At 46.3% G+C, this 16,790-nt stretch overlaps 1 protein-coding gene across 3 annotated transcripts in view; it reads right to left on the reverse strand.

The window, feature by feature from the left end:
- Positions 1 to 16,790, reverse strand: part of SPRED2 (sprouty related EVH1 domain containing 2) — a 60,537-nt gene that overhangs the window by 22,255 nt on the left and 21,492 nt on the right. For 2 of the 3 annotated variants that reach the window (XM_066995327.1, XM_066995326.1), the window contains exons 2-4: positions 4,089 to 4,266; positions 2,669 to 2,837; positions 147 to 211 (exon numbers count right to left, since the gene is read on the reverse strand). In XM_066995327.1, the coding sequence (XP_066851428.1) occupies positions 147 to 211; positions 2,669 to 2,837; positions 4,089 to 4,266 (412 nt within the window). Of the gene's footprint in view, positions 1 to 146; positions 212 to 2,668; positions 2,838 to 4,088; positions 4,267 to 12,446; positions 12,657 to 16,790 lie in introns of those variants that run through there. The other variant, XM_013194856.3, reaches the window with a different exon arrangement.

Below are 16,790 nucleotides of genomic sequence, written 5' to 3' on the forward strand. Positions count from 1 at the left end.
AACACACCCACTGACCAAACATGATTAAGGCCGGAAACCAATCCCAGGTAATAAAATGAAAAAGAAAAAAAACCACGCTAACTTTTAAACCTGACCATGCAAAACCAGAGCATAAAGGAGAATGACCTCAAGGGAGATGAACTTACTGTGAAGACATCATCGTCACCGACCTCGGCCTCGTTGTGAAGCGTTGACGAGGAAGTAGTAGACCCTGGAAAGAAACATTTTATTTAAAAACATGAAATTTCTAGGCATTTTTTTTTCCTCATTATTATTAGGCTGGTGAACATTTGGAGGCTAACAACTTTACATGTTGGATATATGTAAAAGAGTGGCTTAAATTAAGGAAGAAAAAACACCTGCTGCTAGCTGTGTTGGAAAGGTAGAATCTGAAAGTGTTTCTTGACATGTAACTGCATGGCTGCCAATGCTAATTAGATATGTTAAAAATAGCATTTAGCATTTCCAATTACAGAAGGCTTTCATTTCTGAATGGTAAAGCCACATACTAAGTAGTGCTCACAGCCAGACCCTCAGCTGTCAAGAAACCATACATGAGTTATTCTTCATCTATTCCTTAAAACTGGAGGGGGGAAATCACTTTTTATTGAAAAACAAACCTCACTTGGAAAGGGAAGAGTTAGATTTTTTTTTTTTTTTTCCCCTGGTAATTTAGGAAGTTATTAAATACTGTAAAGGTCTTCTGTGCTATTTGCTATTTGTCAGAGAGGCATCTTTCTCCATGTAAGCAACATGAAAGGAGCTGAAATAGACAAAACCATGAACAAGACTAAAATACTAGCAACTGCTTGGAAAATGGGAAATTTAATTTAAAAACCCTCCCTCTGACCTCTTCCCACACCCCACGGGTACCCCCAGAGAAACTGCTTCGTTTGAGTTAGAGCCATGTCACATCCCTAAGCGAAATAGTTAAATGCTTGGTACCACCTTCGCTCTGGAAATTTTTCTGAAATAACGTGCTTTATATAATGCTAAACCGCACCAGCCCCGGCTGCGTTCAGTTGCGTAATCACGAAGATGTGCAGAGCTAAGTGTGAAAGCCCACTTAAAACACTAAGTAATGTGAAAACATTCATGCCGTTTGCTATATTAGCTTTAAAAGTAAAAAATAAAAAAAATTAAAAAAAGTCCAGACTCCCTCTAACAGAGCTGCCCAGGATTACTGTACTTGTGCAGAAAACTCAGATACTTCTGATGCTACATGAAATAACCTACCAGTTAAAGCAGTGACTTAATAAAATGAAGCTTCAGATGCACAGTTTGTTGTGCTTAGTATTACCTGCTAAATTCGATGAAGTGAACAAAAACTGAATGCTAAGTGAAACCCAAGGCCTGACACTGTGTGTGCACGTGCCAGTGATTGTTTTTCATTCAGAAAGCCTTATTTGGAAGTTAAGTAGGAGCACATTCATAAGGATCAGCCTGTGCTGTTAATGCGATAAATATAGATTTGCTGATTTTGAAGTATCTGAGATACAGCAGAACTTGATCTTAAATACTTCCACTGTAAAATGGATTAGAAAGAGCCGCGTAGGATCTGCCCCACAGCAGCACCTCTAAAATACCACTCAATACAACTGAGCTATAACTTTGCATGGTCCTGTGCCACAAAGATAAAACATCGCTTTTATGACTCAAAACGCTTCCCAGTTTTAGCAAGCAAGAAGGAAGCAGGGGGTCTAACCGTGACTCGTTCAGGTAAACGGCACAGGAAAAAGCAAATGAACAACTAGTTGAGAAGATCCTTCCTCAAACCGGTGAGACGAATATTTTCTCCCCTGTGGCACTTTCCTGGCTATCGCTTCCATGTTAAAGCAAGGACAGGGCATCCAAAAGCTGAAGCTGTCTTAGGGAGCTAACGTCCTCAAAACACAATTCACCAAAACCAGCTGGATACAACACTGCTCTGGTCACACGGGGTGAGAAGGAGAAAGGCTTTAGAGCACTGAGTCCTACATAAAGTGGCATGGCTAAAACCAAGCAAAGAACCCATAATGAATTCATTTTCATTAAAATAAAATAAAGGAAAGTAGTATTGAATTATAGCTGTATTATGACTGATTGCAATGAGATGTGAAAAGGAAGAATTTATGACAACTTCAAAGCATGGGCAATTCAAATGCATTTTTTTACAGAACTAAAAAAAAAAAACACAACAACACAACAAAGTCTTCAAGAGCGACCATTGAACCAAGCGGAGACAGACAAAACTAATTACTGCAAAAACAAAACAGTTTTTATTCAGCTCCGTGCAGGAATTCATCCTATGATTTAACAAAGACTTAGTAAAACTAAATTCGGCTGCACATAAAGACAAGCCTGGGCTGTTGCTGTCATCCCAAGCACGAAACCCAAGCCTATCGAAAAAGCATTAATAACAGACCAGATAATAATTAACGGGTGAAATCTTGACAGACCAGGCCAGATAGGATGGGAAAATATTCGGACTTAAATCCCTTCCCTCCATAAAGGATTAGGAGACACAGCTCTCTGAAGTGAGCTGGGGCTGGCTCGGCACAGGATAGTGCTGGACTACACTTGGAAGTGCCAGAGAGACTTTCAAGCCCAAGGCCTGATTTTAAACCCCCGCATCTTCCCATCTCCTTGCTGCGAACCCTCTTCCCTAGGTTTCCATGCGCCTCGGTACCTTCAATGAGGTCCTCGATGGCTTTCCTCACGCCTCTGTCGAAGGCCCGAGCGTCAGCGGGGCTTTGAAAAGTGAGCCCAAACTTCCTGTTGTCGACTTTCCAGTGGTGGAAGGTTGGGTTCGCCTTGGTGTACACCAGGTCCTTCTTCACGAAGCACTCCAGCACCACCTGGGAGGGCGCGAGCCCAAGAGAGGAGCAAAGTCACTTTTCCCACGCGAAGGACAGAGCTGTCACCGCTTCAGCCCCGACCAGAGCTTTCCTCTCCCCAAAAGCAAGCCAAGTCATGATTTGCGCTACGCTGGTTGGGGAACATCCTTCCCTACTAAATTATGACTAATAAACACCAGACACTTTAATTGTTCTCGTAACCATCACACATTCATCTTGTTATTAGGGTTTAAGTAGGTGCTTGCTTGCTGGAGCAGATTTAGGAGGTCCTGTTATGCTCCCCCACCTTTTTTTCCTCCTTCACCCCCAGCCGGACACTGCTGTGCCAAAAAACATTTCTAGGGAGATACCCAAGGAGAACAGGAATGGCTTCTAAGTCTTCCCCCGCTCCCCCAAAACCATAAGCATGGCTCAAAAATAACTTCAAAAAAGCATCCCAAGCAAAACAGCAATGCAAAAGACAAGCTGTACTTTATACAGCTTTAAAACACCAGAACTTTTCAAAGCAAGATCATTTCCATCTTGAATGATACTTTTTTCCTTTTTTTTTTTTTTGCCCAAGCACTCTGTTTCCTGAGCCTGTGTGGGGAGCCTATTTTTAAGCCAGCCCATCTCTTCAACAGGAGAGGATTTCAGAAGAATCAAATACATAAAAACACAGTAACAAAATATAACATCCAAAACAGACTCTGCAAATAGGGAAGTGGCTTTATTAATTTGCTTTGTACGGGAAAGAAAAGCCCTCTTTTTCAGATAAACAGCTACCAGAAGAAACCGAGTGCGTCAATTCATAAGAGACAACTTGTCTTCATATTCTCACTCTGCTCGTTCGAACCTTGAGCAGCACGCAGCATAAATAATTCATTGCCGTTTTTAAAGGCTTGCGCTGCATTACTCAGTGCAATGTGACTGGCTTCATGGATTCTTTACACTTCAATTCACTTCTCACATACCCCTGCTAGAGTCGAGAAAAAACAGGCCCTTTTTCAAGGGATCAGAGGGGGATCTTTGCACACGGGTGTCGAAAATTTACCTGCTCCTTCCCGGTGGCAGCACGACAGCCCAGACAGCGAGAGACAACAATTCAGTAACCTTCTAGATGAGGCTGGGATTGTTTTGTCCGATCTGGCACTATCTGCACATGCCTTTTTTATTTTTATTTCTTTTAAACTTGCACAAGAATACAATAGCATCAGATTTGGGATAATTCTCATTATAAGAACAGACAAAAGTTGAATTAGGTTCTATTACCAGTTTGTCTTTCTGCCTTTCACCATGGATTAGAAATCCACTTCTTCCATTGCCCTCCGGGTATGTGACCTTGCAGACGCCAACTCTACTGAGACCGCCTCCTTCTTGTGGCAACCATCCCCCACTGGAGTCATCTCGGGTCATAACCACAGCTTTGACTCGCACAATATAGCTGTCACTGCAATGGTAACAAAACAAAACAAAACCTTTTGTGAGCATCACAGAGTCTCATCGGGGTGTTTTTCTCGAGGGCGGTATTTAGACAGCACTCCTCCCGCCGCAGCGCGTTTGCAGAGCGTATGCCCAGGATGGAGGGCCACCTCCGCAAGGCATGGCTGCTCAAGCCACCGGAGGGAAGAGACCCACCAAACAGCCGGGAACGACCCTGTTGATCAACACGGAGATGATATCAGTATCAAACAACCCATGGGCCCAGATGCCCTGTCTCTCATGTCATTGGGGATGGGGACTAAGCCACGCAGCACCCTAAGGCCAACACCCCCGTGGGATGCATTAGGGTATCAGGTCTTCATGGTGTCAGAAGGACCACACAGCTCACGTAACCCATGAACTCAAGTTAGTGAGCTGGGGTTTGGAAGACGGCACTCAAATTCCTCCACAACTTGGACAGCCTTGCAGGAAAAACACAGTGCGGCTCCAGCTGGTAACTCAAAAGAAAGGAGCCAGGAACCAGCTTAGCCCAGATCATCAGGACCATGAGGACCACACCGTGTCCGTAGAACAGCTCCACCAGCTCCCTGAGGGGCTTTCAAAGGCAGCACACCATAACCTTGCAAAAAACTATTCTGGAAGCAAGCGCCCGCTGTGAAAGGTCACAAGATCCTCCTCAGTGGGGGCCTCAGCTTCCACAGGCCTCCCCTGCACCCCTTCCACAGGCTCTTTGCTCCAGTGTCCGATGGGGATATCAGTCCTCACGGGGAGGCCACCAGAGCATGGCTGGACGTCAGTCACACACAACCATGGCACTGCTGGTTGCAGAGCTACCGAGACACCCAACAAGGCCCACAAAGGCACCACAAGGCACTCAAACCTGGGAAAAACAGGGAAGCATTAACATGGATAAGAAAAAGGCCACAAAGAAAATTGCAGAGGAATTGTCCATCTCCAGGCCTCCAAGTGAGCTCATCAGAAGGAAAAAACTCAACCTTTACGGGGCTCCAAGAGGATCCCTAGGGAAAGAAATTCCTCCTTTAGGAAAGCTCTGTATCTTGACATTTTTTGCAGCATCCCATAAAACATGACAAGAGAACAGGTCCAAAATTAAAGGCAGCAGCAGCATTCTTCATGCAGAAGGAAAGCATGAATAAGTGCAAGGCTGCGGCTGGGTTCCTGCTGGAAGAGAGTGTCTTACACCCATCTGGAGGACAGACCAAGGGACGGAGGTGGACATGCCTGGGACCAGCTATTCCCTCCCCTAGCGTAGGACAGATTTGGAAAAAATTTCCAAATTTTTCTGAAATTTCCCCTTCGCCAACGTTTTTTTTAATGGATACTCCAACCTTCTCGTTGGACCTACGTGATGAAGGCTGTTAACCTCTCGTGCTTAGGTTTCATCTCCTGTTGCACTGAGGACTTTGCACCGCCTGATAAAAAGCCTTTCAGCACACTCAGATATGCTACCTGCACCACAGCTGGCACATGCCAGGCACTCCCAGAACCGAGAAACAAGGTTTTTAACAACTTTTTTGCCCTGAGTCCTCAGAGCAGCCTCCTGGTGCAGGAAATGAGGCAAGCGTGCCTGTAAATGGATCTCGTTACCTTTTTATTTTCCAATGAACAACCATTTCTACATTTTACCTGCGGCAACTTGGATCTCTTTGGCTTCCTGATACTTAGAATTAAGCAAAATACTTCATCTGATTTCCTACTTTGTAAAAACTGAGCTGCTTCCGTCCAGGGTAATTTGTGTTCTCTTCTTCTGTGTATTCTTCCCATATGGTCTATATGGACAAAGAGCAAAGAAAGCCAACTATGCCTTTTTGTCTCAACCATCTCCTGTTCTCCAAGGCTCCTTTTTGGTCCTGTTTTTACGGTAGCTCCTTTCACTTCTGGAGAATTCCCATTATATTTCAACCTCTCTTCGGAGGTCAGAAGCACTAGATACAACCTTCCTCCCCATCCTCCTGCAGAAGTCATCCACTCAAACTGCTGCTTCGCCTTCCAGGCTTGAAAACTGCTGCCTGCAATACAGCTTCCTGTGTGATTTACCACTCAGCTTTAGGGGAGCAGCCAGAGCCTTTGGCTATCCCAAAAGGAACGCAGTCTTCAGTTACTTTGCTTCAGAAATCATCCATTTAAAGTAAAATCAAGAAATCAGCAGTTACTTGGTACTTTGTATTTTCCACCAATTATTTGCATTTCCATCACCTCTCAGTGATTTCTAGGCTCAGAGTTATTTCAGCACACTAGCAGACGCCTACACGTAAAATTTAGGTGCTCTGACTACCATCCCTCCCCATTAAAACCACCTTGTGGTGGGCCACGGAACCATCCGGTTTTCATTTTCCTGTCCACACTGATACGGTGACAACCTCTGCTGCCGAGGCCACCAATTTCACCCATGTGCCCAACAGCTGCGTGACACCCATTAGGGGAAAAGCTGGGTGCTTCGTTAACTCAAACTGACGATTATATTTTTGAGAGGCATTTTTCAGAAGCCAGCATGGTTGGGCTGTCCCTGACATCCTCAGCTGGGGACACCTCCTGCACCCCGATCAGGCTTGTGGGAAGATGGCCAGGTTTTGGACCACGGTTTGCCTACAGCCAAGACGCTCTTGTGATAACAGAGGGCCAGGGGGAAACAAGCTGGGACGGCAATTTTTTGGACCCAAACAGAGCAATTGAGTAATTTGCTTTAACGGGGAGAGGACGTATTGACGGTGCAGAATCGTTCGCTGGCTTTCCAAGAATACATGGTGGGGGACGAACTTGAAGGAACTAGATTTTGACATGGAAGGAATACTTGAATTTTACTCTGTTCCTCATTGCTCACCATCTCTCGCTCCCACCCATCCAAAATACCATATAAACGGAAGTCCTCCCATTTTGAAAAGCTACCTCCTTAAATACATCGAGCAAGGGAAGCTAGTTTCCATCCCCCACCACGGCGAGAAGACCTCTGCTCCCCTATTAGAAAAGGACCTTGTCCTGCAGAAGGGTTCACCTTTGGCAAGGTAAGCAGAGTGCAGCGGCTCTGGCTCCATTCACATAATCCCTTGGCACACTTTCCTACGGGATCAAAAGTCATGAGTGACGCTGCGCTGACCCGGGAGCCCGGACCCGCTCCTACCAGGCTCCAGCCACAGATGTACGTTTCCCAACACTTAGCTGATGCCAAGGGACTTAGGAAAGTAAAAGAAAGAAAAACAAACAAACAGAAAAGCACCAAAAACCAGAAGGTTAAGGCTTATTAGGGATTGACGGCTTAGTGTAGTCACTGTATGAGGACTTACAAGCTGCATGTTGAATTTTCCAGGCTTCATTAAAGCCAAAATCGTGTCTGCAGTTTCTACCCATAAGCCTAGAATAGGCAGTGCTCCTTCCCCTCATGCCAGCGTTGATAAATGCCTGGGAGGTCCTCAAATACTTCAGGTCCATATACGGACCTTGCTTCCTTCACATGAAAGCTGTTTATTTTCGTTGTGATTTAACTTTATGTGAATGCACCAAGGCTCTGGCTACTCGCAAGCCATCACACGCCACCCAGCTCAGGAGCAATCTGCAGATCCCACGGGCACCTTGCTAGTTCAGAGCACCATGAAGCGAAAACAGCCACGTTGAAGCCAGCCCCCTTCACTTTTATGGTGGCAGCTGGGCAATTCGGCTATTCCAGGAAGAATGGTAACGAGGTAGGTGAAAATACTTGGTTTGTTTCTATTAGCAAGATACTGACTGTCCCCAGGATTAGATAACGCACATCTTTCACGTAGTTAAAAAAAACAAAATAGCCAAAAATCCAGCAGTAGCCTTAGTTCCCCTCGTTTTATGGGCTTCTAAAACTTTAAGACCGCTCTAATTGTTGGGTTTACGGCCCGCATACTACGCCTTTCATGCAAACTATTCTTAATTACGCTCTTAAATGGAGTCCTGTGCTATCTTAACCCTACAGATTCGTCTTCAGCAGCATTAAAAGCTGCAGAGGAAAGCATCCGCAGGGATCACCCAGCTGCATGGCAGCCGGCCAGCTGCTGCTGGGGCTGTCTCAGGTTGTTGGCCAGCCCCACCCAGAACAAAAACCATAATGAACCCGGGGAGGAGAGGTAGTGCAGCAAGCCACGTGCTGCTTTTATTGGAAGGGAAAGAGAACCCTTTAAAAATTATAGCTCGTGGGTGTGCATACGTACATATAAAAATATATTAAAAAAAAAAAAAAAGTGTGTGCGTTTGTAATTGCTGTTCTGAAGGATATTGAGAATTTTCCTAAACACGAAGTGACTGAATGATTATTTTTGAGATAACTGAATCACAGCTGCATTACCTAACTTTTACAAAGCATTTGTGCGTCTAAGAGACTGGCTCCATTCACGGGGGATACAAGCACTTTCCTGCACTTTGTAATTCCTTTGTCAGATAAAGCTTCCATTTTTCATTTAGCTGGAGGATGGGAAATGGCACCCTTCAGATTTGAGGATGGGGGGAATAAAGTGTCTGGGCCTATTTTTCTCCTAGAAGCCCTTAACCTCTAAAACACTTCCTGAACACCTTCTGTAATTCAATATACGTATATATATTTTTAGGAGGTAGCAGTTCTTTGCTAGCAAGGCTAGTTGACCAGAACATAAGCTTACAATTTTCCTCACTAACACTGCCACAAGTTCCTTCATTATTTTCTTCCCATCTTGACTTTCCAGCTTGCAAGGCCAGGAGAGATTCAGGTCTCAGACAGAACGGTAATTGCTCCACAAAGATCCAATCCGAAATTTGTTCCTCATTCTCTTCACTCCTGGTTTCCACCCAGGTTGCCACAGCAGATCAGGCGGGCAAAAACCACCATCACAGTCCCCTCCATCCCTGCACAACGTCACCACCAGCTGTGAACATCTACACCTTCCGCGCAGAGGTCTGGTAGGCACCTACTGCTGGATATCACCAGGCTGCTCTCTCATCCATCAAACGAGCATTTAACGGGTTTCAAAAATGCAGATTCTTGTCTTTAATGTTTCCGCATTCCCCCAGGGAACAGCAAAAAGGACGGCAAGAGGCTACTAATGCAGCCAGAGGTTAGGTTATAAAGCTCAACCACAGACAGCGGGCGTTTAAGCACAGTTTGAACTATTCAGATACATGCAAATTTAGCTCTGCAGTCACTGGGGCACAACCTATCTACAGAAACGCTGAAAACTACCATTCTTGGAGTCCCATTTGCTTGATCTAATGCTTACTCGGTTCTTGAACCTTCTAGCAAGGGTGAAATATCTGCAGCATTTTCCTCTTCGAAACCACAACGTATCACTTTGTTAGAAGGAAGAGCATTCTGAGTGCACGGAGCCACAGCAAAATAAGGTTTGAGATTTCAGTATCGTTTAGGTTTCCAGCAGGAAATCACTTTTTCATTATAATACCAGCAAGTAAAAAAAAAAAGCCATCTGTGCCGCTTTGGTGAAACCCAACGTTAAAATGGAACCCATACAAAAACCATGGAAAACGTCCCCAGTTTCAATGCATTGCTACCCATCTCGCCAGGGCAGAATTGACAGGAGGGCGAGGAGAGGAAGCAGGGAACCAGAAACTTTCTGGTTTGCACCCAGAAAGTCATCCTTGTGCTCATCACTACATCGCACTGAGAACGCAGAACCACCGCAGAACCTATCTCCGGTACAACAAGCTTACGACCTCTATTTTTTCCCAACTTTCAAAGCCAGGGCTGACAGGATAAAAAGACGTTCTGGGAAATTTTGTTTTCCACCTCAAAGTAAATACAAGGCGGTTCGAACCGATCTCAACACGCCTCGCTCCGGCGCTGCCTGCCCAGTCCTGCAGCACGCGTGTCCTGTGGCACTTCACCTTACAGCAGGATTAACCTCACAAGCTCCGTTTCAGGACGTTTCCCTCCCTAAATAAAATGAGAAAACTTCCCTGGCATTTCGTAGTGGCATTCAGCATCGCTCTGAGACCAAAAAAGAGTTTTCTCTTCCAGCACCCTTACGCCTACAATGAAGCTGCTGAACCCAGCTCAGCAGCACACTCAGCTCTTATGCTGATCCACCATTTCAGGAAAACAGTAACAGCTGCCTTTCTGGGTCTCCAGTGGCCCCAAAAACAGGATAAAGACTGGCCATGTCCCGGCTGCACCCCGAGGTTTGCTTCCAGCCCTGCAGCTCGGTTAAAACCCGCTCATAAAAGCCTTTGTAGCAAAGACTAACAGCAGTTTTGTTTGTTTGTTTGTTTTCAGGGGGAAAAGGACTTCTCGAAAACCAAGACACCTGCAAGAGCCCAGCCACCCACCTCCGCACCTCCCTCCAGCCACAAGGCAGCGGCCAACAAAGGAGGCCTTTCAGCACAACCTTTGTTCAGCGCTGAAGTGAGGTTTTATTTAGCTTATGAGAAACAGCCCTGTCCTGCTTGTGGAGCTGCTTGCGTTTCCAGTGCTGATGGGGCTGCAAAGCGGGGTCCAGGAACCCTTCGCCTGCAAGCCGAGACCTGGCCCTTGCTCCACACCTCCCAGGGGGCACCAAAAACCCACACAGAGGCTTTTGTCTCGCTGACAAAACTTTTAAATGAATGACGAGCATTCCTGAGCGGCAGGAAATCTCATCCAAGCCCCCACAACTCTCCTTCTCAATGGATTATTGAATGACCTTCAGTTTTGCAGTTTTGACTTTCCCTCAAAATCATTCGATGGATCGATCCTGCAATACATTGTCACAGCTGCACATGGCAGTATGTCTTGGAAAGTCGTAAGGAAGGGCAAGGCAAGAAAAATCATTTTATCAAGGTAATTCATTTGAATGATTTACCCTGTGGCACACTGGCTAGGCATGCAGCATGGGCAAAGTTGCACACGTAAGTCCCAGTAGTTTCATGCAAGGGTACAAAATATTAACAGATTTCAAGGAAAGCTAATTAGCATTATCATTTACTGTAATGAGAAAGGAAGTTGTTATTGCATGATAGATGGTATTTGTTTTATATCACATGCAAGATAAGCAAAAAGCGCATAAAAGCCTGGCCAGCCAGCCAGGTAGTTGCATGAGATCTGCATCCTGAATTGATTTTTTTTCTTTTTTTTTTTTTTTAATAAAGCCACAACGAAGTTGTATCAACTTTTTCTAACATATACTGATCATAAACACTGTTACAGCTATCATACATTAGCTAATGAATGATATTTAGTAAAAATAAGACATAAAAGTAACAAGCAAAGCAACTGTATTCCACCTTTCTAAGCTTTCTTGCCCTCCTTGTTCTGTAAAATGAGCCTAGAGATTGGACACCGCTCGCCAAAAATCAGAGTGCCATGGACAGATCTATTTGGTTGATGCACAAGACTCCACCACCTCCACACAACCCTCTTCCCATCGCCCCATAGCCTGCTGTGAGGGCAGTGGTGACACCCAGCACCACATCCCATTCCTCCCTGCACAGCCGTGTATCACAGATAAATCACTACCAGCGCCGTTGTACCACGGTGTGAGCTGTGGTAATGACACATGATGATACTCCAGAACACAAAAACAGTTTATTAAGTATACAAAAAGAAGAGAAAAAAAAAACCACCAGGACCCTTGCTCTCCCTATCCACTTTGCATCCCCCCCCCCCCCTCCAATTTTGATGGGTGAAGGAAGGAGCTCTGCTTCTCCCCCTGCACAGCTAGGAAGGCTGATGGATGATGGTATTGTGCAAATGTAAAAACAAAATAACAAAAAAAACCTTTCTGTAATTCGAGTTGGACCTACTGCACAAAAAGCAGGGGCTGGGGGGGGTGTAAGAAGAACACGAGCTTTAAATCAAAACATTTTTATCTTTTGCCATCTAAATACATTTAAAAAAAAGAGATTAACTGTATCAAAACCAACATGCACACCCAGTCTGCATTACAGCTCTCTTTAACCCCTCCACCCCAACGGAGAAGGGCAGCAAGTGAGGCAAGGGGCTTCTCCTGCAGCACTCTCGATATTTCCCTCCGGATAATTAAGAAAGGGCACGCGTGAACTCGATACTCCTGCAGAAACGACATGGAACCAGCGAAGAAAGCCCGCATGGATAAGCTGTACGCATCCGCCGGTAAATCACCCGCTGGCTTAGGGAAGATTCAGAAGGGCTATGGAGGAAGATGGGGGGGGGGGGGGGAAATAGAGCAAAAAACGCAGCAAGGTGCTGCGAGAGAACGCACGTACCTGCCGGGGGATGCCATTTCCTCTACATTGCGCCCCCGGGTCGCTCCGTGTCACCATCCTTGCCTCCGCCGCGCCTCGGGCTGACCCCAGCCCAGCTGGTGGCTGACAGGCGGCTTCCCCCCCGTGCGTGATTCAGCCTCCTCGACGGATGTGCTGCATTGTGCCGGGTGACTCATCCCCCAGCTATCCTGCACGTTAGAGCCCTGCTGTACCATTACTCATTCGCAACATCCTCCCCACTCCTCTCCGCTCGCTCGCGGGCGCACCGACCGACCAAAGATCCCTGCTTCCCCGCCCCGGCGACAGGCTTCGAGAAATAATAAAAATCAAACAACGGCCATACAGCTGCCATAAACTAATAACAGCGGCTCACGGAGCAAAGGCGCTGCCGGGGCTGTCGCAAGTCGTGCCGGACCCCGGGGCACGTCACCCACGCCTCCAGACCGGCAAACAGGTCCAAAGTTGAGCGTGGGTGTCCCCTCCCCGCTCCCCCGGCCGTCCTTTATTCCCAAAAAGCCGGTGTGTTCGGACCAAGGGGCTGGGAGAAGCCCCATCGTGGCTCGTGGGGAGCTCACCCGGCACCACCCCGAGTTTCACGGCTGTCCTCAAGTCCTCCCCATTATTTTAAGGCGAAAAACGTTGCTCAAGAAGTGCCTCAGTACAAGCAGCAAGAATGAAAATTGTGACACCGGGACTCTGAAGCCAGCTTCTAAAAATACTTGCCTGATTTCTGAACTGATCTACGCTGATGGTGAGAGGAGAGGGGGGAAGAAAGCGAATTTAGGCTTTTCTAGGCTCAGCTTTCCCCACATCCAAGCCGTTTTAACCTCAGGTTGGGGCAAACATCACTTTTTCCCTGGATGGAGAATAGCGGCCACAGTGATGCTACCTGAAAGCGTCCTTTGGGAAAGCCGTGCCCTAGATTTTAGGGACTTAATAACCAAAAACCATGCACATTCTTGAAAACTTCACGCTCAGACCACAGTAACACTGACCTCAAGACCACAAAGGCTAGAGCCCAGCTTCGCTGTGCAGACAACAGATTGTAAAGCGAAAATGCCTGGGACATTCAGAGGAGCCAGGGCAGAAGCATTTGCTCAGTTCTTCACTACAGCACCCTGTGAGCCCAACTCGCTGCTTTCCTCTCCTGGCTCTGCAGCAGCACTGCTTTTACCCTTCGGTGCTCAATACAGCAAACATCAGCTCTGTCCTCAGCTGCCTCCAGCAAGAAGTCAGCACACAAGCCTAAAGCAAGTCAGCCAGAAAAAAAAAAAATTAACAAAGATGCCTTGCTCGTTTTTTGCAAGTCCAGTTTCTAAAGCTTTTTTCTCTCGAGGGACGAGGGAAGATGAAATTAGCCTCCCACTGTAAGACAAAACTATCTTTGAATAAACCATGTTGTAATCATGTTTCTGAAACAGCAGCTTAAGCACTGACATCTCCCCAGTGCTTGCCCATTTCGTTGCCCTCCTGCTGCATTTCTAGAGGTTCACCGGCCCTCTTAAAAACTCCAAGTGCAGCATGGGGTCAAGCCACGACGTGGGTATTTTCTGCAAAGTCACCCGTTGCCAGGATTCACCTAGGAAGGGCAAAATGCTGTGAAAATACAAGAAGTGGAAAAGCTCCCTGCTACAACCACCGTGGCATGCTCGACCCATGCGGATGCAACTGAAGTTGTGCCCTGGCTTTCCATCTGCACAGAGAAGTGAGCGCATCAGTCAAGAAGTACCTAATTCAGTTCGCTTCGAGCTCCGCTCCCAAGGGTTTTCTCCGAAAGGAAGCCGGTATCAAGTCACAGGATATTTGCAAGCATCAACTGAATCACTGGCTGGCTTCTTGCTTTTGCAAAGTATTCTTTAAACTTGAGGCTAAGCTAACAAACCTCAGCTCCAAGCCTCCAAGTCTGGCAATGCTGCTGTGCTTTTTTTTTTTCTTTCATATTTCCTCTTTTTTTTTTCCCCTTGAATTCCACCATCTCCAAGACCACCTTAGCATGCCTATCGTTGCTAGCTTGGTGCTACGGTGAAAAACCCTCTAACGCTTTTCTGCATTTCCTGGTTTGGCCCGGTGAGCGACTGCTCCGATATAGGCACATTTTCCCCAGTTTCGAGTGGGATGCGCGCTGCTGCAGGCTTCTGCTATTAGCAAACTAAAGCAAACATTGCAACCGGAGAGCCAGGGAGGCGGTGGAGCTGCTTCCTGCTGCCTACCGGCCAACTGCGAGCACGGTTCAAAGAGCTGGGACCGTGGTCAGAGCGAGTGGAGCTCCTTCTCACCGCAGCTGCTGGAGAAACTGGGATTTGGACAAGGCAATCCCCCTGCCCCATTTGTGTCAGTCGTCTTAATGGGCTGAACTTCAGCAGCACGGCACAGGACCGAGCCCAGCAGCTCACGAACCCAGCAAGAAGTTGCTCCTTGTGAGAGGCAAAGGATGTTGCTTTTCCCCATTTTTTTTCCTTCACTTAAAAACAAAACAACAAACCCGAAAGACTTTATAAACATGTTCAGCGTAGCTTTTTTGCCCAGCGTTTGAGACAGATCTAAGTTCATTCACACCAGCTTTCTTGCCCACAAAGTTGTCTTAAATCCAGCCTTCGTCCAAGTCACGTTGGGAGAGATGAGGGAACAAAAGTACATGGCAAAAATAGGAGAAAGTGCATGAAAGCTGATTCTTAGGTATGCTTTCAGATGTTTTATGATGTTTTCAGACGTTTTAGATGTGTTGCATCTGAATGTGCACTCAAAGGAGCACTGAAATGCTCTTTCTTCCCTACCGTCACCATGCTGTCCCTCTTCTCCCCCAGGCAGGAGCACGGTACCAAAAAGCAGCGTACCACTAAAAGTACAGCTAACAGTGCTTCATCAGAGGCAGTATGGCAAATCCCACATGTGTATTAAACAATAAGATCTCACTGACTGTTTCAGACTGCAGTCAAGGAACCTGCTGGGGTTGGATGGTCTGTGAACACCCATCTCGGAGCATCTCTGGCCACAGCATGGCTCAACCCTGCGTATGCATTTATCAATACAGAGCTCACCTGGATGTTAAGCATCACTAAGCGTGATGCTTTCCTAACACAAATGCACCCCAAGCACTGCAGTAAAACTAAGAGCAGAGAAAAACTGCAGCATTTAAGCTGGAGGACCGCTCTGACCACAGGTATCCCTTCAGCACCAGATCACTGCACGTACATCAGTGCAAGCCCGGGTCCCAGCGAAGATATGGCTCATTTATAAAATACGGAGATGCTAAATGAGCACAGCAACTTAGAGGCAGCATTTCTATTTCGAACTCTGCAAGGCAACTCTTTGTACATCGGTTGAAAAGGGCCCACTTGATTGACAACTTGTAACAGCAATTCTTTTTTTTTTTCCTAGGTGTTTTAAAAGCTTAGCCTTGGCCAGACACGTCATTCTTACAGATGCACAGACCTTTGTGCATATGGACAACAATAAACACCGATTCCAGCATACATGGATACTTCCCAGCATGCAGGAAGGTGCTAGGTGGAGGCCATGTGGATTTAATTTTCCTGCAGACAGACCAAAGGCAGGCCGCTGAGTGCCTTACTTGCCTCCAAACAAACATCCCCGACCGTAAGAGAGGTTACACAAATGAGACATGCCCAGCTCCTCTGCGCTCAAAAAGCCTCATGTGCTTATTTCCTAATTAAACCGCTCCTCCGTAGTTCCTAATTGATACCTGGTCAAACAGCTGTAACCCACAGCAGGAAATCTAAACCTGTACTTTGCCCTTGTGTAGCGTGGACTCTGGCATCACAGGGCAAGCTGCGATGTTTCATTGTCTTGAAAACTGCTGGTAAAAACCAAGACCCTCCTCCTTCCTTTTTTTTGCACTTAAGCACTTGGTTGAAAGGAGGCATGCTTTTGATGTCCTGCCTGTCCATGGTTCGCATCTGAATTCACATTTTTCTCGCACCAGGATTGATATCTCACAGGCTGGACGGCCAGCAGAGCTCGACAGCCAAGCTAATGGCTTCTTGCAAGTCATCCATCTGAAGAGCTCATCACCTGTACAAGCCAAGATCAATCACTGCTACCAGGGGTCAGATGTATGAATCCACCCAAGAAAACACCGAGGAAGACCGTTGATTCATAACACAGGCTGAAGAGCTTGACTTGGCCGGTTATTCCTAAGTCAAAACTTAGTTTTATTTCAGCCTTCACCCAGACTATCTAGTCTAAGTGACTCTTTGTGCCAGTTTATGAGAAAATCAAGTGATGAAGAATCCAAGATTCCTAAAACAAACAAAAAAACCCAACCATCTTAAAAAAAAAAAAGAAAAAAAGTGAGTGCTCTTTAAACTTCTAACCATCAAACCA

Source organism: Anser cygnoides, chromosome 3 (assembly GCF_040182565.1).
Source record: "Anser cygnoides isolate HZ-2024a breed goose chromosome 3, Taihu_goose_T2T_genome, whole genome shotgun sequence".
Lineage (NCBI taxonomy): Eukaryota > Metazoa > Chordata > Aves > Anseriformes > Anatidae > Anser > Anser cygnoides.